The sequence below is a fragment of the Protomyctophum parallelum genome (genome assembly GCF_964188405.1).
Source record: "Protomyctophum parallelum genome assembly, chromosome: 6".
NCBI lineage: Eukaryota > Metazoa > Chordata > Actinopteri > Myctophiformes > Myctophidae > Protomyctophum > Protomyctophum parallelum.
Window position 1 is genome coordinate 41,087,438 of NC_139701.1, and position 24,999 is coordinate 41,112,436.

General features: G+C 43.4%; 2 protein-coding genes across 2 annotated transcripts; both read left to right on the top strand.

The window, feature by feature from the left end:
* The first annotated feature begins 5,364 nt into the window (after positions 1-5,364).
* On the top strand, positions 5,365-14,021 carry LOC310860273 (tripartite motif-containing protein 16-like). Its single transcript, XM_083767092.1, has 7 exons — positions 5,365-5,700; positions 7,284-7,652; positions 8,129-8,224; positions 8,438-8,671; positions 9,346-9,505; positions 13,025-13,084; positions 13,241-14,021. The coding sequence occupies exons 1-7, from the start codon at positions 5,470-5,472 to the stop codon at positions 13,753-13,755; spliced, it is 1,665 nt and encodes a 554-aa protein (XP_083623218.1). The 5' UTR covers positions 5,365-5,469; the 3' UTR covers positions 13,756-14,021.
* A 2,663-nt stretch (positions 14,022-16,684) lies between these two features.
* On the top strand, positions 16,685-24,999 carry LOC310860271 (tripartite motif-containing protein 16-like). The gene is made up of 7 exons (XM_083767090.1): positions 16,685-17,005; positions 17,900-18,268; positions 18,733-18,828; positions 19,128-19,361; positions 20,041-20,191; positions 23,360-23,419; positions 23,576-24,999. The coding sequence occupies exons 1-7, from the start codon at positions 16,772-16,774 to the stop codon at positions 24,097-24,099; spliced, it is 1,668 nt and encodes a 555-aa protein (XP_083623216.1). The 5' UTR covers positions 16,685-16,771; the 3' UTR covers positions 24,100-24,999.

A 24,999-nucleotide genomic window follows, 5' to 3' on the forward strand; every position in this document is an offset into this window, starting at 1 on the left:
AAGAGACAAACAGATCAGACCACGTCTGAGGTGTGAGTTAATTGGGTTTAATACCACTTACTGATCCTGTGATTCTGTCTGTCTGTCTGTCTGTCTGTCTGTCTGTCTGTCTGTCTGTCTGTCTGTCTGTCTGTCTGTCTGTCTGTCTGTCTGTCTGTCTGTCTGTCTGTCTGTCTGTCTGTCTGTCTGTCAGTGTAAATACCAGGAGTCAGATTTAACCCGTTGAACATACCAGTCACCTGAGGACACGCCCACTGCCCAGTCCTATATACACATACAGTATATACAGTACCTCAGCATATCACTGCAATTCAAGTATGCAATTATTGACCAACCTCACCCCTGCCCCCCCCCTCTCTTCTCCCTCTCTCTCTCTCTCTCGTACACATTGACGCGACACACACACATGACCACAACTGTGAAAGTAAAGGAGAAAACAAACATGTGTGTTTCTTCTTTTTTTGTTGATACATCACTGTTGTGGCTGACTCACTGGAACAGGAAGTAGTCTTCTGACTGTAGGGATTTATGAGGCTAAACTATTACATGTTAAGCTTACTAAACTATACATATTAGTGTTCCTAAACAAGGAGTTATTTCAGACAGCATTTAGTGACGCTTTTCTATTCTTAAAAGATTATATTAAAATATTGTATTTTTATTGTTCTTATTCTCATTCATTAAGGCCTAAAGCATATTATATGATGTGTTGTGCAAGTAGTCAATAAAAACAATAATAAAACACCCTCCGTCTCTGACAACTATATAATGTGACTCTCATTCTATGTCAAGAGAAAGTTGTTTTCTTTGCTCTCCTCCCCATTGTGGTGTGTGTGTGTGTGTGTGGGTGTGTGTGTGTGTGTGTGTGTGTGTTTGTGTGTGTGTGTGTGTGTGCGCTTGCGCGCGCGCGCGTGTGTGCGTGTGTGTGCGTGTGTAAGAGAGAGAGGCCCTCATTTATCAACCGTGCGTACGCCAAAATATGGGCGCACGCCGAAATTACCGACATTTTCGGCATTTAACATTTCCGGCAAAGCTTGAAATTGAACGTGACAATGTTCAAAACACACGTCTGCTCGGCAGCTGGCGTACGTTTTGTCCTCACCTGTTTTTCTGTCCTAGAACAGCGGAGCAGCATTGTCTGACCAGCTGAGAGGCTGCCAAAGGCATCGAAACATATGTATTCACTCCTAAAATGTTAATATAAAACTGTATGTATATGGGCTACATGTAAAAAAAAAAAAAAAAGGAATAGACCTACAAGATGTGTCTTTGTGTCATATGAAATTTGTAGGAGCTTTCCAACTTTACAATTAAAATCGCGCTTGATTTAAGCCATTTAAACAGTGTTTTGCATGAGCGCATACATGCGAGGATTTGGGCTGTCTGTGCTGGAATATTTCCATGACGTTGGAAAGTAGCTATAGTGCAATGCAGCTGCGGAGAGTCCCAACGTGGTATAGCCTACTGTAGCCTAATCTACAGCAGGCCGATGTCTTTCTGGAGTTACGGTATATGTGCAATATAATAAACCCGACGCGTCGCTCAATGCCAAATGTACCGTGCCAGGCTGCCAGCGCAAGTGGGAACTGCATCGGAGATATAGGTATATTACCCAGCCAGCCCACCACCAGCCACACATGAGGCTACATGTATATACGGTTTTGGCTGCACATTCATATAATGACAGTTGACAGCCCGGCCACTGCAGTGACTAACGACTGCGAGGCAATCTAAATAGACTGTCGAACGTGCATGGTCACTTGGTCAGTTGGTCACGGACGGACCACTGTGATAGAGAGAGTACAGTTGCTTGCAAATAGCGATATGTGCGTGCGTGCGTGCGTGCGTGCGTGCGTGCGTGCGGGGGGTGAGGCGGGCAGCAAGGGAAGCGAAGCGAGAGGAGAAACAGACAGCTTTATTTAATGTGTCATGTAGGTGCGTGCGTGCATGACAGCAAGGCAAGCGAGGTGAGAGGGAAACAGACAGGGTAGGCCTACAACTTTATTTAATTCATGCAGGTGTTCGTTGTTTATTTATTTAACAACACACCAGTTAGTTGGGCTTGCAAGTTGCGTGTGCGTGCAGCGTGTGTGCGTCTGTGTGTGTGTGTGTGTGTGTGTGTGTGTGAGGGGGGTGAGGCGGGCAGAAAGGCACGGTAACCATGGTTTCCAGATCGTATAGCAGTGGTTCAGGTCGCAAAAACGAGGGCGAGGCTTGATTTCTTAACTTTCTTTCCGTGACATTTATTAACGTGAGAACAAAATTAAGGAAGGATCAGCTGTTTGCGATCACTTTATAAATGCTGTGGCGACGTGGGTGTACTACGAAACCTGCACTCGAATCTGTGGCAGATTTTACACTCGATTGATAAATGAGGGCCATAGAGTGCACGCTCTCATTCCCTCCCTCTCTCTCTCCTTCCCATCCAGGGGGGCAGTCAGCCAGATATTTCGTGAAGCCTCATTTGAAATCGGTAGTTCATATAATGGCCTGTTGTGGCGCTGGACCGGACCCAAAAAGCCCCATAGCTCCATAGAGGCCCATGTATTTTGGCCCAACTTCACCTAGACTGTATTACCTTAATAAACATGGTCATGAATACTTTCTTCTTCCAGTCACTAGTTTAAAGTCTCATTTCTAATGTCATAATATTCTTTTGGGAAAATTATGGTCCCATTAATTAAAAAAATGACCATAAAGAAAAAAAACCATCGCGTATGTTCTGAGGGGCGTGGCTACCATTACAGTCTATGATCGGGATTCCCCTCCCACTCGAGTCAAAATAAAAACCAACGGAGAAGAAGGGGGGAAGTCCCGCCTCGTTGTCTGGGCAGCCAATGACCAGCTGGTATACAAAACGGAGCCAGCCAATGGCCAGCTGGTACCAAAGATGGCGACTTACATCAGGAATTAGCATATTATTACAGGCTTCATTTTACGTTCATGTTAGACCCGGGGAACGCTTTGTCCATATTTTTTACAGTCTATGCTTCCCATTAACTTTCCCTCCCTCCCTCCCTCCCTCTACCTCCCTCCCTCTATCTCTATCTCTCTCTCTCTCTCGCTCCCTCTCTTTATCTATCTCTCTCTCTCTCTCTCTCTCTCTCTCTCTCTCTCTCTCTCTCTCTCTCTCTCTCTCTGTCTCTCTCTGAATACAAGGCTGTGACAACAATGACCAGAGACATTGTATGAGAGACAACACTAAACCTGACATGACAATAACACCAGGATAGACTAGGGGACTAACATGAACAGATAACTAACAAAGAAGCTGACATATGTAATGCAATATGTATGTTGTGAACGTATCTGTGCTACACATGCATGCACTGTCTCTTTAAAACCCCTGCTGCCTGCAAATATCCAAGAAAGCTTAGAGAAGGAAAAGACACCAGCGTCATGGTGTCACGTGACTGGACGCCGGGGCTGCGCCATGACACCCCACCACGCCCCCATGTGCCAAAACTCACACTGGAAGTTTGATGAATACATGGGAGTGGATGGGAGACCGCTGGACATCTTGTAAACAAACATTATTTATGACCGATAGCGACCTTTGTCATATAATCGGTCCAGGAATATAATAGAAGACATATCACAGATTGTTTTCCGACTGGGTGTTTTTCGACTTGCTAACTGTTTAATTTTACTCAGGAATTTAAAGGCTTATAACCTGACTCCGCCAGCTGGTGGCAGTATTGGGTTCACAATCCTGCCTTGAAACCCCATACCTATATTGTTTTTAATTCATCAACATTACAAACTAAATAACGCTTAAAAAAATGTTGAGAATAAAGGATTTTGCAATATTACAAGTCAGTGGTGTTTGATGAAATACTTTTTTTCATATAGCCTTAGGACCAACCCGCCTAGTATAATACAACAGTAGTTTTAAGTAGTAGCCTACACAGTGATGAATCTGCTGCCGAAACTGCTGGGAATGTATTGGAGTGAATGGAGCAAAGTATAGACAAGCATATAAATAAACACTTTCTGAATGATTGAGACCATTGTAAAATAAACGCTTCTGTAACATAACATCACACATTACTTTCTACTGTCTTGAAGTCACCAACAAGTGCCTAGTAGTGGTCTAGGTTTACTGGCGCCCCCCCCCCCCCCTATTTTCACACCGTGTAAAGTACCGTGCCGAATTCAAATAGCCACTACTTTGCATAACAACAGCTTTAACTGTTTATATACCTGAGCTGACTGTGAGCGCACGTAGCCGGTAAGCATGCCATGCACACTTGACTTACAGGAGTGTGGACTGCATGGCTCCAGTAGGCTACTGCTGCTGTGTGGTGTTCTCCTCCATCAAATAACAGTTACAGATATATTCGTCCAAAGCAAACCTTTTAGTTTCGCTAGTGTCCAGTAAGGATGTTTGTCTGACCATTTTAAGTCTACTTTTGTGTTTTAGGCTTAGGCTATACAGCTGTTCTGTGTGCATGCCGCGATGCGTGCGTGCGCGTCACGTTCCGTGGTACCAGTACAATTTCATTTAGCCAGTCATTCATTCATATTTAACTTGAAACTGAATAAGGCAATGTCTGGAGTTGATAGAGCAAGCATTAACTTCTTTAAGGCATGCCTATGCCTACTATATTTTGAGGGACACTTAAATCGTTTAATTACCTCTACATTTCACATGCAAATATTATACTTTCACTACAATTATTAGTTATTACTAGACTACTATTACGTTGTATTGTACTACTTAAAACTACTGTTGTATTATACTAGGCGGGTTGGTCCTAAGGCTACTGTTAATTTGCGTATTTATTCTGAAACTTAACCACTTGTAGAGCATATTGTGATAGGCTACTGCTAGTCAACTTTTACTTTAGTGAAAACACCACTGACTTGTAATATTGCAAAATCCTTTATTCTCAACATTTTTAAAGCGTTATTTAGTTTGTAATGTTAGGCTTTTGAAGGCAGGATTGTGAACCCAATACTGCCACCAGCTGGCGGAGTCAGGTTATAAGCCCATTCAGCCCAGAGCCGTACTGTGCTCTTTAAATTCCTGAGTAAAATTAAATTAAACAGTTAGCAAGTCGAAAAACACCCAGTCGGAAAACAATCTGTGATATGTCTTCTATTATATTCCTGGACCGATTATATGACAAAGGTCGCTATCGTTCATAAATAATGTTTGTTTACAAGATGTCCAGCGGTCTCCCATCCACTCCCATGTATTCATCAAACTTCCAGTGTGAGTTTTGGCACATGGGGGCGTGGTGGGGTGTCATGGCGCAGCCCCGGCGTCCAGTCACGTGACACCATGACGCTGGTGTCTTTTCCTTCTCTAAGCTTTCTTGCAAATATCCAGGAAGTCTCACCACTCCCAGTTCACTTCAGAAGAAATGAAACTCAGAGCTGTGTTTTCTCTCTCTCTCCGTCTGTTTTCAGAGTAAACCAAAGTGTTGTGTGTTTTCTCTCGGTGTGAAAGTGGTTGTCAGTGAAATGTCAGAACAACAACAGGGATGTGAGCTGGACCAGGACCAGTTCTGCTGTCCTATCTGTCTGGACATTCTAAAGGAACCAGTGACTCTAAACTGTGGACACAGTTACTGTAGCAGCTGTATCGAGGGTTACTGGGACCAGTATAATGACACTGGAGTCTACTGCTGTCCCCAGTGCAGAGAGAGCTTCAGTCCTAGACCGGTTCTGAGAAAGAACATCTTGCTGGCTGAGGTGAGATGACCTTACAAGTTACACTTAACCACACATGAAACTACATGTGGGGTCTGGGTAGCCCCTTTCGGGACCCTACGTAAAACTTTTCTGATATTTTGTTGAGTTTTACGTTGGGTCCCTGCTCGCTACTGTACTTTCGTATGGAAATTCCTATATGCGGATATGGAGATTCTCTCTAAAATAGGACCCGCGGCATGTGACGCCATTATTTTCCTTGAGTTATTCTGAATTCGGTAACTTTAAGTAGCTATACATCCAGCTGCGAATATCTCCTGTGGCGCGGAAGCCGTTAAGTATTTTTAATCTTTGTTTGACCGATTTGGTCGCTTTATTTCTTCTTGTTTGTTTACCGTTTATTGTACCGCCTCCCGGTGTGCGGTTGGCTTGTGAGGCTACGTCCCTGCCTCTGATCTGCTGTGTCATAGCTATAGCGCCACTAGCTAGCCAGATAGGCGGTACAATGAGGTGTCAATAAACAAGGAAGGAAAAGAAGAATCCAAGCTTCCAAATCGGGCAAACATATATTAAAAATACTTAACGGCTTCCGCGCCACAGGAGATATTCGCAAAGGTATGTATGTGTACTTATACTTTACATATTCAGAAAGCCTCATACTGAAGAATATCGTCAAAGAGCGCGGAGAGGCGTTTTAACATGTAAACATGAGCCAGTAAATGTTTTAATCAGGTGGCATGGACGACGTGGAACAGGACCCAATGCACTGGGTCGAACAAATGTCAGAAACTTCAGTAGCATTTGGGTTCTGCTTGGAGGGCTAGGGTCTGGGGAGCCCCAGGGGTCCGTGAGGCAGTTAAAGGCCATCCATAAAAACGTGTTAATAGTGCATCACAGTCTGTTTGACCACTGTAACCCTATACATCAGCTATTTGAACATTGCAGATCTACAAGCTCACAACGCATATCTGAACACGATATGCAATATCTTTGTTGAAACATTTTGAAACATAAATCTTCTATGGGGGTCCCTGGCAAAAGTATTTTGAGGTGGGACGGGAGTCCGTGGACAAATGCATATTCATTTGAGAACCACTGGTACGTACTTTATTCTGTCATTTTGTTGACTAGGGTAATATACTCTGATCTTTGACTTTGTTAGTCACTGCACTGGTTAATCAGTAAACCATAGTGCCCCTATTCCTGGCTTGTAAATGGTGCATTTATATAGCGCCTTTATCCAAGGCGCTTTACAGAGATTGTGCATTACATTCACCGATTCACACACACATTCACACACTGATGCCGGAGGAAACCATGCAAAGGCACCAACCTGCACATCGGGAGCAATTTGGGGTTCAGAGTCTTGCTCAAGGACACTTCGACACTCTGGGGGATCCCGGATTCGAACTAGGAACCTTGTGGTCGCCCCGGCTTGTCTTTCATTTAGGGCAAACATAATGGTCCTAGTGGTTAAGAGTGTACTGTAAATGCTTACATTGTAGGCTACATTTTCTAACCTTTTAAAATAATGTTGCAATGCGTTTATCACCATGAAGCTCACAATGACTGTGTTGAATGTCTCCTCAGTGAGTGACCTCCCCTCCTCTTCTCTTTACTTCCAGCTGGTGATGAAGCTGAGCAGTACAGGAGCTCAGCAGTCTCCTGCTGCTCCGCTGTACGCCGGTCCAGCAGACGTGGCCTGTGATTTCTGCACCGGAGCCAGACGTCGCAAAGCTCTCATGTCTTGTCTGGCGTGTCTGGCCTCTTACTGTGAGACTCACCTCCAGCCTCACTACAATGTTCCTGTGTTGAAGAAGCACAAGCTGGTCCCAGCCACCGACAAACTGCAGGAGAAGATGTGCTCCAGTCATGACAAGCTGATGGAGGTGTTCTGTCGCACAGACCAACAGTCTATCTGCTATCTGTGCACCATGGATGAACACAAGGGCCATGACACGGTGTCAGCTGCTGCAGAGAAGGCAGAGAAACAGGTAGCACCACCATCACTTGAAGACAAATCATAAGATGGATCATGTTTTAAAGATGGAAGCAAGACTAAATATAGTCTTGAGTTAGTTAGTTCTCAAACACATGGTCCCCCATCTGAAAATGTTTTGGGCCAGGGACCCCCAGAAAAGAAGAAAGTAAATCAACTTTTTTTTTTTTTAGAAATGTTAAAAGCAGATTAACAAGCTCGCAGCAGGGCACAAAGCGACGCGCTGTGAGCTTGTAGATCTGCTTGAGAACCACTTGTTCCAAACTACTATTTCTAAAAGATGTATGTTATAAAATCTAAAATGGCACAGATGCTTTCCCGATTTTAATTTTAGGATGAAGTACACACATTTTTTAACCAAAAAAAGAATCATATTTCATGTCTCCTGATTGGATGGAATTGGTGTCCCGACATGAAAAAGTCCACAATAATGTTTACAAACCAAACTGTCTCTCTTCCTGCTTCTTGCAGAAACAGCTGGTGACAAGTCAGGAGGAAGTCCAGCAGAAGATCCAGGAGAAAAAGAAGGAGCTGAAAGACCTGAGACAGGTCTTGGAGGCCCTGAACGTGAGTGTTTCTCAAAACTCTTTAATGTCAAGGACCCTAAAATGAGATGTATTTGGCCGCTGACCTGTGTGTGTGTGTGTGTGTGTGTGTGTGTGTGTGTGTGTGTGTGTGTGTGTGTGTGTGTGTGTGTGTGTGTGTGTGTGTGTGTGTGTGTGTGTGTGTGTGTGTGTGTGTGTGTGTGTGTGTGTGTGTGACACTGTGTGTGTGTAGCAGAGCTCTGCAGATGCAGCAGTGGAGTCCAGTGACAGGATCTTCAGTGAGATGATGGTCTCCATTGAGAGAAGACGTGGTGAGCTCAAACAACTGATCAGAGATCAGCAGCAGAATGCAGTGGCTCAGACTGAGGCTCTCCTGAGACAGCAGGAACAGACCCTGGAGCAGCTGGAGAGGAGACATGCTGAGCTGGAGGAGCTGTCCAACACTGAGGACATCATCACATTCATTCAGGTTCCACACGTGGCTTTTTGACACTTTGGTTTTGAAAGAACAAATCGGCTTCATATTTCATCCCATTCCATCAAGTGATTACATTACGTTGTAATTTAATGTATTACATTATAGTAGATTACATGACATGGCATAACATGACATTATTCATGCTGGTAGTTAATACTAATAGTATAGTTATACAGTAGTTGAAAGAATAACATTATTATTACATAATCGCCTAATCATAATCATTTTAGATAATCACAATAAGGGCATAATTGTTTCCATTTTGAAAAAAGAAATTCAAACATTTTCGCAGACTTAAATGATCAGCATAAAGAAAAAAACAGGTGTGCTTCCTCTGGAGACTGCCCTTTGTTTAAGGCAGTGGGAGCTCAGCTTTACAATAACTTATAACTCATAAACCAACTAAATGGAAAAAGCGGCACTCTAAAATAAAAGATGCAAGACTGATGTTTATTTGAGAACGCTGCCGCGTTTCGGCAGAGCCTTCTTCATCACGTTTTAGTCTGCTCTGAAGAAGGCTCTGCCGAAACGCGTCAGCGTTCTCAAATAAACAACAAGGACATCAGCTCAACTCTACAATATTGTGATCAATGCAGTGATCTATTGATCATCATTGATCATCCCTGTCTAAAGTGGTTTACTGGTCTCTCTGCTTGTCTCTCCAGAGTTTCCAGTCTCTCTCCAGTTCCACTGGATCTCCAGTCTCACCCAGTGTGGTCGTCGGTCCTCTGAGGTCCTTCACAGATGTGACTGATGTCGTGTCTGGTCTGAGAGACCAACTGGACAACATCCTGACGACAACTTGGCCACAGATATCAAACCGAGGTGACATTTAAAAGTGTTAATTGCTTTTCATAGTAAACATGGATGGATGAAGCCAGAAGGCAACTGGAGATGTTTGAACTAGAAACAGACCGATGGTACACAGTAGGCTGTCAGATTGGACAGTAAAATAAGAATTAAGCAAGAATATTACTCAAAGGAGAGATGAGATTTAAATGGGTTTTATAATTCTTCTGAGCACCTTCTACTGAGTCAAAAATGGCATACAAAGATTGTTGAATATCTTTTACCCCTCCCTCCCCCCAGAGTTCCCGCTCTGAAAGAGCCACAACCTCGGTATCTTGTACCATTAACAAAGATACATTGAAATAAAAGGCACATACAAATATACATATACATATTCAAAAATAGAAGAAATTAATCAAATATTGGACACAACAGTACATTTCTAAGGGTTCAATGGGTTTTATAAAGGTGGAAGTATGTCTATAGAGCGTTCCAGAAATAATTCCCCATTCATTTTCCCATAGACATTTCAAAAAGTATTTATTTAAAGACCTTAAAAGCCTCGTACAAAGCTAACAGCCAAGTTGACAAATCATGACAATAAACATATTTTTGGGACGAACAAATAATTAGAAAGAAGGAAAACAACAATAAAAGTGTTGTACCCTGCCCTTTTTTCGTCTTTCAAATGTTCTGTTCCGCCCAAAGAATGTGTTTATTGTCATGATTTGTCAACTGGGCTGTTGGCTTTGTCCGAGGCTTTAAAGGTTCCCTTTTGGTGTTTTAACTATTGAAAAATAGCAGATCTTCAAGCTCATAGCGCGGCACCGAGTGCCGCGCTATGAGCTTGTAGGTCTGCTTTTTTTGAAAATCTGTGAAAATGTTCCTCAAATCTTTGGATCTATATTGTTACAGACTTACAGAGAGAACATTTTAACTCATATCTTTGCTTCTGTGGGGTCTGTAGATCTGCTGTTTTTGAAAGGTTCTCAGTGTCAATTATCTAATGTAATCCTGGGCACTATACACTCCGTCTGCCAATCTGGGGAGAGCAACGGACTGACTGACCTCATGCTTCCTTCAATGCATGAGGAGTCCCAAGCCGCTTTTCTTTTTCACCTGACAGGGGAGAGTTTGCCCACGGTTGGACGTAGAGCGAGGAAGATACACCTTATTCCAACCAGGGAGAGGGAGTATAGAGACCATGATTCACAGGGAGAACATGTGAGGGTTCCTACCTACCCTAGGGGACACGGGGAGAACATGTGAGGGATCCTACCTACCCTAGGGGACACGGGGAGAACATGTGAGGGATCCTACCTACCCTAGGGGACACGGGGAGAACATGTGAGGGATCCTACCTACCCTAGGGGACACGGGGAGAACATGTGAGGGTTCCTACCTACCCTAGGGGACACAGGGAGAACATGTGAGGGTAACTACCCTATAGGGGACAGAGGGAGAACATGTGAGGGTACCTACCCTAGGGGACACGGGGAGAACATGTGAGGGTTCCTACCTACCCTAGGGGACACGGGGAGAACATGTGAGGGTTCCTACCTACGCTAGGGGACACGGGGAGAACATGTGAGGGTACCTACCTACCCTAGGGGACACGGGGAGAACATGTGAGGGTTCCTACCTACCCTAGGGGACACGGGGAGAACATGTGAGGGTACCTACCTACCCTAGGGGACACGGGGAGAACATGTGAGGGTTCCTACCTACCCTAGGGGACACGGGGAGAACATGTGAGGGTTCCTACCTACCCTAGGGGACACGGGGAGAACATGTGAGGGTTCCTACCTACCCTAGGGGACACGGGGAGAACATGTGAGGGTTCCTACCTACCCTAGGGGACACGGGGAGAACATGTGAGTGTTCCTACCTACCCTAGGGGACACGGGGAGAACATGTGAGTGTTCCTACCTACCCTAGGGGACACGGGGAGAACATGTGAGGGTTCCTACCTACCCTAGGGGACACAGGGAGAACATGTGAGGGTACCTACCTACCCTAGGGGACACAGGGATAACATGTGAGGGTAACTACCCTATAGGGGACAGAGGGAGAACATGTGAGGGTGCCTGCACTGCCTACCCTAGGGGACACGGGGAGAACATGTGAGGGTGCCTACCCTAGGGGACACGGGGAGAACATGTGAGGGTTCCTACCTACCCTAGGGGACACGGGGAGAACATGTGAGGGTATACCTACCTACCCTAGGGGACACAGGGAGAACATGTGAGGGTACCTACCCTAGGGGACACGGGGAGAACATGTGAGGGTACCTACCTACCCTAGGGGACACAGGGAGAACATGTGAGGGTACCTACCTACCCTAGGGGACACAGGGAGAACATGTGAGGGTACCTAATAGGGGACACGGGGAGAACATGTGAGGGTACCTACCCTAGAGAACATGTGAGGGTACCTACCCTAGAGAACATGTGAGGGCACCTACCCTAGAGAACATGTGAGGGCACCTACCCTATAGGGGGCACGGGGAGAACATGTGAGGGCACCTACCCTATAGGGGGCACGGGGAGAACATGTGAGGGCACCTACCCTATTTGGTGCAACCACTCCTACAACCAGCTTGCAATGTCCTCGTACCTGTTTGTTTGTTTGTTTGTTTGTGTGTGTGTCTGTGTAAGCACGAGTATATGACTTAATAATAGCAGTAGGGGGCGCCAGAAACAGTGAGAGGGGTAGTGACTCTAATGAGAGAGAGTGAGAGAGAGAGAGAGAGAGAGAGAGAGAGGGGGGGGGTGGGGGTTATTGCAACACTCAGTTCACATGTGTGTGATTTTTCAAGAATCGTGAAAATGTGTCGCAAATCTATGAATAAATGTTCTTTCAGAGTGAACGTTTTTAACTTAAATCTTTGCTTCTGGAGGATCCCTGGAACAGATGGGGGGCCGGCGGCCAATTACATATAATCTTGGGGGTCGTTGACATGAAACTATTTGAGAACCAGTGACATAGAAACATGGGTTTTTCAAGAAAACTGTCAGGATTTTGAAGACATTTGTAGAATCGTCCTCAGGTCTAAATGGGTTAAAATGCAATATCGATATCGGTAATAATCGGTAATAATATATCGGTTTCAGCAGATATTCTATTTTATGATAATTACGTTGAGAAATAAATACAAAAAGCCTGAAAGAGCCTTTTGTTATTATGATGAAGGCTGAATGCAAAGATGCAAAGCTGACACATTGAAGTTGAGCGGGGTTCGACTTCCAGATGCAAAGATACAAAACTACAACTGTGTGTGTGTGTGTGTGTGTGTGTGTGTGTGTGTGTGTGTGTGTGTGTGTCCACATCAACCTGTGAATGTTATTGTTATTGTTATTATATTATATTTTATTTATTTAATAATCTTAAGGAGTTCTCTCTCTCCTGATTGGTTGAAAGTTGTAACCCCTGAAAATGTATTTTCAGTTTACTAAAGCAATGTTTACTATCGAGCTATAATAGTTTCAACGTTTTGTAACTTCAGTTGAATCCATCCTTCAGTATTAGACGTTTACTGTTTTCTTGTGTCTCCAGTGTGTGCAGTTGATGTTTTACATCCAGCGGAGCCTCAGACCAGAAAGGACTTCTTACAATGTGAGTCCATGTTGAATGTTGTTTCTGAACGTTGACGTTTCAACCTGACATGTTATTTGAAGCTCGGTCTAATGAGTTTGATCTGAGAGAATTATTAACTCTAAACACAATGAGGTTCATGACTTTTTGATTTTCTTTTGTCGTGTGTTCTCACAGATTCCTGTCCTCTGTCTCTGGACATGAACACGATACAGAAAGATCTCTCCCTGTCAGAGGAGAAGAGGAAGGTGACTGTAACACGAAAACAACAACCTTACCCTGATAATGCAGAGAGATTTGTACGGTTTGCTCAGGTGTTGTGTACAGAGGGTCTGTCTGAACGTCGTTACTGGGAAGTAGAGAGGAGTGGTAGAGAGGCTGGTATAGCAGTCTGTTATAAAGACACCGACAGACGAACCCGCTTTGGATACAATGATAAATCCTGGTGTTTACGGTGCTCTGGTGGCGACTACAGGTTCATACACAACAGTGTTGACACTACAGTGTCAGGGCCTGTCTCCTCCAGAGTGGGGGTGTATCTGGATCACAAGGCAGGCACCCTGTCCTTCTACAGTGTTTCTGACACAATGACCCTCCTCCACACAGTTCAAACCACGTTCACACAACCTCTCTATCCAGGGATAAGGCTTCGGAACTATGGAGATACAGCAGAGCTGTGTAAGAAATGGTAGACATGTTAAGAATACTGATGACGATATTCAGTTGAACACTTTGTTTTCTTCATTTTGATTGTAGTTGTTCACTTCTAGATGAATCATGATCAATCAACCAATTGATTGTGTTCTGCTCATTGCATTTCTTTGCAGATCAATGGTTATTCAGTATGTCTGTTATCTTGTTCATGTTACTACAGAGCCCTCTGTCAGGCTGTGGAGCCTTTTATGCCTCATTGTGAGCTTGTAGATCGGCTATTTTCAAATGTATATACAGTAGGGCTGAAGTGGTTAACCCATTCTGGACAGGAGCCCCTTTTGGTGTTTTAACTAAGCATTATGTTATACGTTAGCTTTTGAAAAATAGCAGATCTACAAGCTCATAGCGGGCCACAGAGTGGCGCGCTACGAGCTTGTAGGTCTGCTATTTTTGAAAAATCGTAAAAAATGCGGTACAAATCCTTTTTTTCCCGACGTCGGGCCTAAATGGGTTGTATGGTTTGTAATAATAATCTAAATCTACAAAGTAACTAGTAGTAAAAAGGTTTCAAATAATGGTGTAGTAAAAGTACATAATTTGGATCTGATATGTAGTGGAGCATAAGTAATAGTGTTGGAAATTGAAAATACTCAAGTTGAAGTACAAATACCTCAAAATTGTACTTGCATGCAGTACTTTAGTAAATGTACTGTTAATTTCTACCACTGCTTATTGTGAAACAGTTTTATCAGTCAACAGTAAACAAAGCAACATAGTATGTAGTGTGTATACAGGGTATCTGTATTTTCACAAAAAAATAAACTAAATGTAACTAAACACATTTTATTTTGGGGGGTCTCCAGTTCAAATGTGATTAATGTGGTGGGCTGCAGCTGGTGATTTCAGTGGTTCTCAGGTGTAATTACTCCTTAATGTCTAAATTGAATTAAACAGTTAATCAAAATAATTGATTGTCGCTTATGGTTTGTTTTTGGAGGCCCACTTTGCACTTTTGCAAGTGTCAACATTTTTTATTTTGTTTGAATTTGATTAGTCATATTTGTAACTGTATAAACATGGGAGACGTGGCATGTTAGCATACCTCTACTAAAATCAAAGGGATTATCTCATATGTATTTCACCCTGAGATACAAATCATTGTTTTCTATGGTGGATAAGCTATAAGATAAGCTTTTTGGAATCAGTGTTTTTGCTTATTTTACACAAGAGATGCTGTATTAGGTTATATGGGGACACAAATGTAACTGAATACTGAATGACCAGCTAGGACTTGACACGTGCAGTCCAGCAGGGGGAGCCCTTGTCATTGAGATATAATAATGAGTAGGAGCAGAGAGGATACTGATTGATTTGCAGCTTTATTAAACACATTAATATTTATTTACATCTACAGACCTTTGTTCAGCATTCTTATATCAGCCTCAATCCACCGTCTTTTAATACAAAAACATACAGTATATAAAAACAACTGTCTCTCTCTCTAAGGGTGCTGTATTTACAACAACAGGCTACATACACAGTGATTACAACATAAAAATATACAGTTTGCCTAATATGTATTCTTACCATCATGGTCTTGTATAGGCCAGTCCAATACTGTAGCCTACCATGTTGTCTCCACATACCACATATAGGCCTACAGTAGCTATACATGCCCTAGTAGGCTACAGTGATTACATTATAATGTACAGTTGACAGACCAGTCCATGACTGTAGCCCAGGGGTAGGCAACCTTAGGCACGGGTGCCAACATCGGCACAGGGGACGGTGATCACTGGCACACTGGCATTAGTGTGAGAGAGAGAAGGTTTTTCTTTTAAATTAAATATTCCAAAAAAGTGTATAGTCAGTTAAATTGAGTCTATTCACATCTACAAATTACATGATAATTTACATCCTGCACATAATTGTACATTCATTCAAAGTCCTAACTCATGACTGGGGAGGGATTAGGTGGGTTATTGCTCTGAGCTGAATGATCATTACAAAGATCTTTCTAAGCTTGTTATGTATATCCTAAATGGACAATCAAAATCAATTGGGAATATTTCATTTTGATGTCGTGTCATAATTCTGATTGTAGATCTCAATACAACACATAAGTGAATAACATGTAGAGACTATAGTGAAGTCAAACCTGTTTTACTTCCTTGAATGACTCACACAGGGTTGTAAAGGTACACACACGTATCTATCTGCACGCGCACACACACACACACACACACACACACACACTCTGACTGTCTGTCTGTCTGTCTGTCTGTCAGTGTAAATACCGGGAGTCAGATTTAACCTGTTGAACATACCAGTCACCTGAGGACACGCCCACTGACCAGTCCTATATACACATACAGTATATACAGTACCTCAGCATATCACTGTAACTCAAGTATGCAATTATTGACCAACCAACCTCATTCTATGTCAAGAGAACAAGAGAAAGTTGTTTTCTTTGCTCTCCTCCCCATTGTGGTGTGGTGTGTGTGTGTGTGTGTGTGTGTGTGTGTGTGTGTGTGTGTGTGTGTGGTGCACGTCGCATGTGTGCGTGTGTGTGTCGTGAGTGTGCTTGTAGCGCGTGCCGTGTGTGTAAGTCTGTAAGAGAGAGAGAGAGTGCACGCTCTCATCCCCTCCCTCTCTCTCTCTCCTTCCCATTAACTTTCCCTCCCTCCCTCTATCTCTCCCTCTCTCCCTCTCTCCCTCTCTCTCTCTCTCTCTCTCTCTCTCTCTCTCTATACAAGGCTGTGACAACAATGACCAGAGACATTGTATGAGAGACAACACTATAAACCTGACATGACAATAACACCAGGATAGACTAGGGGACTAACATGAACAGATTATCTGTGCTACACATTCATACACTGTCTCTTTAAAACCCCTGCTGCCTGCAAATATCCAGGAAGTCTCACCACTCCCAGTTCACTTCAGAAGAAATGAAACTCAGAGCTGTGTTTTCTCTCTCTCCGTCTGTTTTCAGAGTAAACCAAAGTGTTGTGTGTTTAATTCTCTCGTGTGAATGTGTTTGTCAGTGAAATGTCAGAACAACAACAACAGGGATGTGAGCTGGACCAGGACCAATTCTGCTGTCCTATCTGTCTGGACATTCTGAAGGAACCAGTGACTCTACACTGTGGACACAGTTACTGTAGCAGCTGTATCGAGGGTTACTGGGACCAGTATAATGACACTGGAGTCTACTGCTGTCCCCAGTGCAGAGAGAGCTTCAGTCCTAGACCGGTTCTGAGAAAGAACACCTTGCTGGCTGAGGTGAGATGACCTTACAAGTTACACTTAACCACACATGAAACTACATGTGGGGTCTGGGGAGCCCCAGGGGTCCGTGAGGCAGTTAAAGGCCATCCATAAAAACGTGTTAATAGTGCATCACAGTCTGTTTGACCACTGTAAACCTATACATCAGCTATTTGAACATTGCAGATCTACAAGCTCACAACGCATATCTGAACACGATATGCAATATCTTTGTTGAAACATTTTAACAACATAAATCTTCTATGGGGGTCCCTGGCAAAAGTATTTTGAGATGGGACGGGAGTCCGTGGACAAATGCATATTCATTTGAGAACCACTGGTACGTACTTTATTCTGTAATTTTGTTGACTAGGGTAATATACTCTGATCTTTGACTCACTGCACTGGTTAATCAGTAAACCATAGTGCCCCTATTCCTGGCTTGTAAGAGGTGCATTTATATAGCGCCTTTATCCAAGGCGCTTTACAGAGATTGTGCATTACATTCACCCATTCACACACACATTCGCACACTGATGCCGGAGGAAACCATGCAAAGGCACCAACCTGCACATCGGTAGCAATTTGGGGTTCAGAGTCTTGCTCAAGGACACTTCGACACTCGGGGGGGATCCCGGATTCGAACTAGGAACCTTGCGGTCGCCCCGGCTTGTCTTTCATTTAGGGCAAACATAATGGTCCTAGTGGTTAAGAGTGTACTGTAAATGCTTACATTGTAGGCTACATTTTCTAACCTTTTAAAATAATGTTAGAATGTGTTTATCACCATGAAGCTCACAATGACTGTGTTGAATGTCTCCTCAGTGAGTGACCTCCCCTCCTCTTCTCTTTACTGTGTTGAATGTCTCCTCAGTGAGTGACCTCCCCTCCTCTTCTCTTTACTTCCAGCTGGTTATGAAGCTGAGCAGTACAGGAGCTCAGCAGTCTCCTGCTGCTCCGCTGTACGCCGGTCCAGCAGACGTGGCCTGTGATTTCTGCACCGGAGCCAGACGTCGCAAAGCTCTCATGTCTTGTCTGACGTGTCTGGCCTCTTACTGTGAGACTCATCTCCAGCCTCACTACAATGTTCCTGTGTTGAAGAAGCACAAGCTGGTCCCAGCCACCGACAAACTGCAGGAGAAGATGTGCTCCAGTCATAACAAGCTGATGGAGGTGTTCTGTCGCACAGACCAACAGTCTATCTGCTATCTGTGCACCATGGATGAACACAAGGGCCATGACACGGTGTCAGCTGCTGCAGAGAAGGCAGAGAAACAGGTAGCACCACCATCACTAGAAGACAAATCATAAGATGGATCATGTTTTAAAGATGGAAGCAAGACTAAATATAGTCTTGAGTTAGTTAGTTCTCAAACACATGGACCCCCATGTGAAAATGTTTTGGGCCAGGCACCCCAGAAAAGAAGAAAGTAAATATTTTTAGAAATGTTAAAAGCAGATTAACAAGCTCGCAGCAGGGCACAAAGCGACGCTCTGTGAGCTTGTAGATCTGCTTGAGAACCACTTGTTCCAAACTACTATTTCTAAAAGATGTATGTTATAAAATCTAAAATGGCACAGATGCTTTCCCGATTTTAATTTTAGGATGAAGTACACACATTTTTGAACCAAAAAAAGAATCATATTTCATGTCTCCTGATTGGATGGAATTGGTGTCCCGACATGAAAAAGTCCACAATAATGTTTACAAACCAAACTGTGTCTCTTCCTGCTTCTTGCAGAAACAGCTGGTGACAAGTCAGGAGGAAGTCCAGCAGAAGATCCAGGAGAAAAAGAAGGAGCTGAAAGACCTGAGACAGGTCTTGGAGGCCCTGAACGTGAGTGGTTCTCAAAACTCTTTAATGTCAAGGACCCTAAAATGAGATGTATTTGGCCGCTGACCGGTGTGTGTGTGTGTGTGTGTGTGTGTGTGTGTGTGTGTGTGTGTGTGTGTGTGTGTGTGTGTGTGTGTGTGTGTGTGTGTGTGTGTGTGTGTGTGTGTGTGTGTGTGTGTGTGTGTGTGTGTGTGTGTGTGTGTGTGTGTGTGTGTGTGTGTGTGTGTGTGTGTGTGTGTGTGTGTGTGTGTGTGTGTGTGTGTGTGTGTGTGTGTGTGTGTGTGTGTGTGTGTGTGAAGCAGAGCTCTGCAGATGCAGCAGTGGAGTCCAGTGACAGGATCTTCAGTGAGATGATGGTCTCCATTGAGAGAAGACGTGGTGAGCTCAAACAACTGATCAGAGATCAGCAGCAGAATGCAGTGGCTCAGACTGAGGCTCTCCTGAGACAGCAGGAACAGACCCTGGAGCAGCTGGAGAGGAGACATGCTGAGCTGGAGGAGCTGTCCAACACTGAGGACATCATCACATTCATTCAGGTTCCACACGTGGCTTTTTGACACTTTGGTTTTGAAAGAACAAATCGGCTTCATATTTCATCCCATTCCATCAAGTGATTACATTACGTTGTAATTTAATGTATTACATTATAGTAGATTACATGACATGGCATAACATGACATTATTCATGCTGGTAGTTAATACTAATAGTATAGTTATACAGTAGTTGAAAGAATAACATTATTATTACATAATCGCCTAATCATAATCATTTTAGATAATCACAATAAGGGCATAATTGTTTCCATTTTGAAAAAAGAAATTCAAACATTTTCGCAGACTTAAATGATCAGCATAAAGAAAGAAAAAACAGGTGTGCTTCCTCTGGAGACTGCCCTTTGTTTAAGGCAGTGGGAGCTCAGCTTTACAATAACTTATAACTCATAAACCAACTAAATGGAAAAAGCGGCACTCTAAAATAAAAGATGCAAGACTGATGTTTATTTGAGAACGCTGACGCGTTTCGGCAGAGCCTTCTTCATCACATTTTAGTCTGCTCTGAAGAAGGCTCTGCCGAAACACGTCAGCGTTCTCAAATAAACAACAAGGACATCAGCTCAACTCTACAATATTGTGATCAATGCAGTGATCTATTGATCATCATTGATCATACCTGTCTAAAGTGGTTTACTGGTCTCTCTGCTTGTCCCTCTCCAGAGTTTCCAGTCTCTCTCCAGTTCCACTGGATCTCCAGTCTCACCCAGTGTGGTCGTCGGTCCTCTGAGGTCCTTCACAGATGTGACTGATGTCGTGTCTGGTCTGAGAGACCAACTGGACAACATCCTGACGACAACTTGGCCACAGATAGGTGAGATTTAAAAGTGTTAATTGCTTTTCATAGTAAACATGGATGGATGAAGCCAGAAGGCAACTGGAGATGTTTGAACTAGAAACAGACCGATGGTACACAGTAGGCTGTCTGTCAGATTGGACAGTAAAATAAGAATTAAGCAAGAATATTACTCAAAGGAGAGATGAGATTTAAATGGGTTTTATAATTCTTCTAAGCACCCTCTACTGAGTCAAAAATGGCATACAAAAATTGTTGAATATCTTTTACCCCTCCCTCCCCCCAGAGTTCCCGCTCTGAAAGAGCCACAACCTCGGTATCTTGTACCATTAACAAAGATACATTGAAATAAAAGGCACATACAAATATACATATACATATTCAAAAATTGAAGAAATTAATCAAATATTGGACACAACAGTACATTTCTAAGGGTTCAATGGATTTTATAAAGGTGGAAGTATGTCTATAGAGCGTTCCAGAAATAATTCCCCATTCATTTTCCCATAGACATTTCAAAAAGTATTTATTTAAAGACCATAAAAGCCTCGTACAAAGCCAACAGCCAAGTTGACAAATCATGACAATAAACATATTTTTGGGACGAACAAATAATTAGAAAGAAGGAAAACAACAATAAAAGTGTTGTACCCTGCCCTTTTTTCGTCTTTCAAATGTTCTGTTCCGCCCAAAGAATGTGTTTATTGTCATGATTTGTCAACTGGGCTGTTGGCTTTGTCCGAGGCTTTAAAGGTCCCCTTTTGGTGTTTTAACTATTGAAAAATAGCAGATCTTCAAGCTCATAGCGCGGCACCGAGTGCCGCGCTATGAGCTTGTAGGTCTGCTATTTTTGAAAATTTGTGAAAATGTTCCTCAAATCTTTGGATCTATATTGTTACAGACTTACAGAGTGAACATTTTAACTCATATCTTTGCTTCTGTGGGGTCTGTAGATCTGCTGTTTTTGAAAGGTTCTCAGTGTCAATTATCTAATGTAATCCTGGGCACTATACACTCCGTCTGCCAATCTGGGGAGAGCAACGGACTGACTGACCTCATGCTTACTTCAATGCATGAGGAGTCCCAAGCCGCTTTTCTTTTTCACCTGACAGGGGAGAGTTTGCCCGCGGTTGGACGTAGCGCGAGGAAGATACACCTTATTCCAACCAGGGAGAGGCAGTATAGAGACCATGATTCACAGGGAGAACATGTGAGGGTACCTACCCTAGGGGACACGGGGAGAACATGTGAGGGTTCCTATCTACCCTAGGGGACACGGGGAGAACATGTGAGGGTACCTACCCTAGGGGACACGGGGAGAACATGTGAGGGTTCCTACCTACCCTAGGGGACACGGGGAGAACATGTGAGGGTTCCTACCTACGCTAGGGGACACGGGGAGAACATGTGAGGGTTTCTACCTACCCTAGGGGACACGGGGAGAACATGTGAGTGTTCCTACCTACCCTAGGGGACACGGGGAGAACATGTGAGGGTTCCTACCTACCCTAGGGGACACAGGGAGAACATGTGAGGGTAACTACCTACCCTAGGGCACACGGGGAGAACATGTTAGGGTAACTACCCTATAGGGGACAGAGGGAGAACATGTGAGGGTGCCTTCCCTAGGGGACACGGGGAGAACATGTGAGGGTGCCTACCTACCCTAGGGGACACGGGGAGAACATGTGAGGGTACCTACCTACCCTATGGGACACAGGGAGAACATGTGAGGGTACCTACCTACCCTAGGGGACACAGGGAGAACATGTGAGGGTACCTACCTACCCTAGGGGACACAGGGAGAACATGTGAGGGTACCTACCTACCCTAGGGGACACGGGGAGAACATGTGAGGGTACCTAATAGGGGACACGGGGAGAACATGTGAGGGTACCTACCTACCCTAGGGGACACGGGGAGAACATGTGAGGGTACCTACCTACCCTAGGGGACACGGGGAGAACATGTGAGGGTACCTACCTACCCTAGGGGACACGGGGAGAACATGTGAGGGTACCTACCCTAGAGAACATGTGAGGGTACCTACCCTAGAGAACATGTGAGGGCACCTACCCTAGAGAACATGTGAGGGCACCTACCCTAGAGAACATGTGAGGGTACCTACCCTAGAGAACATGTGAGGGTACCTACCCTAGAGAACATGTGAGGGTACCTACCCTAGAGAACATGTGAGGGCACCTACCCTAGAGAACATGTGAGGGTACCTACCCTAGAGAACATGTGAGGGTACCTACCCTAGAGAACATGTGAGGGTACCTACCCTAACCGCTTTTGGTGTTTTAAAGCATTCTGTTATACTTTAGCTATTGAAAAATTAGCAGATCTACAAGCTCATAGCGCGGGACCGAGTGCCGCGCTATGAGCTTGTAGGTCTGCTATTTTTGAAGAATCGTGAAAATGTGTCGCAAATCTATGAATAAATGTTCTTTCAGAGTGAACGTTTTTAACTTAAATCTTTGCTTCTGGAGGATCCCTGGAACAGTTGGGGGGCCGGCGGCCAATTACATATAATCTTGGGGGTCGTTGACATGAAACTATTTGAGAACCAGTGACATAGAAACATGGGTTTTTCAAGAAAACTGTCAGGATTTTGAAGACATTTGTAGAATCGTCCTCAGGTCTAAATGGGTTAAAATGCAATATCGATATCGGTAATAATCGGTAATAATATATCGGTTTCAGCAGATATTCTATTTTATGATAATTACGTTGAGAAATAAATACAAAAAGCCTGAAAGAGCCTTTTGTTATTATGATGAAGGCTGAATGCAAAGATGCAAAGCTGACACATTGAAGTTGAGCGGGGTTCGACTTCCAGATGCAAAGATACAAAACTACAACTGTGTGTGTGTGTGTGTGTGTGTGTGTGTGTGTGTGTGTGTGTGTGTGTGTGTGTGTGTGTGTGTGTGTGTGTGTGTGTGTCCACATCAACCTGTGAATGTTATTGTTATTGTTATTATATTTTATTTATTTAATGATCTTAAGGAGTTCTCTCTCCTGATTGGTTGAAGGTTGTAACCCCTGAAAATGTATTTTCTGTTTACTAAAGCAATGTTTACTAAAGCAATGTTTACTATCGAGCTATAATAGTTTCAACGTTTTGTAACTTCAGTTGAATCCATCCTTCAGTATTAGACGTTTACTGTTTTCTTGTGTCTCCAGTGTGTGCAGTTGATGTTTTACATCCAGCGGAGCCTCAGACCAGAAAGGACTTCTTACAATGTGAGTCCATGTTGAATGTTGTTTCTGAACGTTGACGTTTCAACCTGACATGTTATTTGAAGCTCGGTCTAATGAGTTTGATCTGAGAGAATTATTAACTCTAAACACAATGAGGTTCATGAGGTTTTGATTTTCTTTTGTCGTGTGTTCTCACAGATTCCTGTCCTCTGTCTCTGGACATGAACACAATAAACAAACATCTCTCCCTGTCAGAGGAGAAGAGGAAGGTGACTTTTACACAACAACAACAACCTTACCCTGATAATGCAGAGAGATTTGTAGGGTTCAATTCTCAGGTGTTGTGTACAGAGGGTCTGTCTGAACGTAGTTACTGGGAAGTAGAGAGGAGTGGTAGACAGGCTGATATAGCAGTCTGTTATAAAGACACCGACAGAGGAATCCTCTTTGGATACAATGATAAATCCTGGTGTTTCCGGTGCTCTGGTGGCGGCTACTGGTTCATACACAACAGTGTTAACACTAAAGTGTCAGGGCCTGATGTCTCCTCCAGAGTGGGGGTGTATCTGGATCACAAGGCAGGCACCCTGTCCTTCTACAGTGTTTCTGACACAATGACCCTCCTCCACACAGTTCAAACCACGTTCACACAACCTCTCTATCCAGGGATAAGGCTTTGCCATACCTATGGAGATACAGCAGAGCTGTGTAAGACATGGTAGACATGTTAAGGATACTGATGACGATATTCAGTTGAACACTTTGTTTTCTTCATTTTGATTGTAGTTGTTCACTTCTAGATGAATCATGATCAATCAACCAATTGATTGTGTTCTGCTCATTGCATTTCTTTGCAGATCAATGGTTATTCAGTATGTCTGTTATCTTGTTCATGTTACTACAGAGCCCTCTGTCAGGCTGTGGAGCCTTTTATGCCTCATTGTGAGCTTGTAGATCGGCTATTTTCAAATGTATATACAGTAGGGCTGAAGTGGTTAACCCATTCTGGACAGGAACCCCTTTTGGTGTTTTAACTAAGCATTATGTTATACTTAAGCTTTTGAAAAATAGCAGATCTACAAGCTCATAGCGGGCCACAGAGTGGCGCGCTACGAGCTTGTAGGTCTGCTATTTTTGAAAAATCGTAAAAAATGCGGTACAAATCCTTTTTTTCCCGACGTCGGGCCTAAATGGGTTGTATGGTTTGTAATAATAATCTAAATCTACAAAGTAACTAGTAGTAAAAAGGTTTCAAATAATGGTGTAGTAAAAGTACATAATTTGGATCTGATATGTAGTGGAGCATAAGTAATAGTGTTGGAAATTGAAAATACTCAAGTTGAAGTACAAATACCTCAAAATTGTACTTGCATGCAGTACTTTAGTAAATGTACTGTTAATTTCTACCACTGCTTATTGTGAAACAGTTTTATCAGTCAACAGTAAACAAAGCAACATAGTATGTAGTGTGTATACAGGGTATCTGTATTTTCACAAAAAAATAAACTAAATGTAACTAAACACATTTTATTTTGGGGGGTCTCCAGTTCAAATGTGATTAATGTGGTGGGCTGCAGCTGGTGATTTCAGTGGTTCTCAGGTGTAATTACTCCTTAATGTCT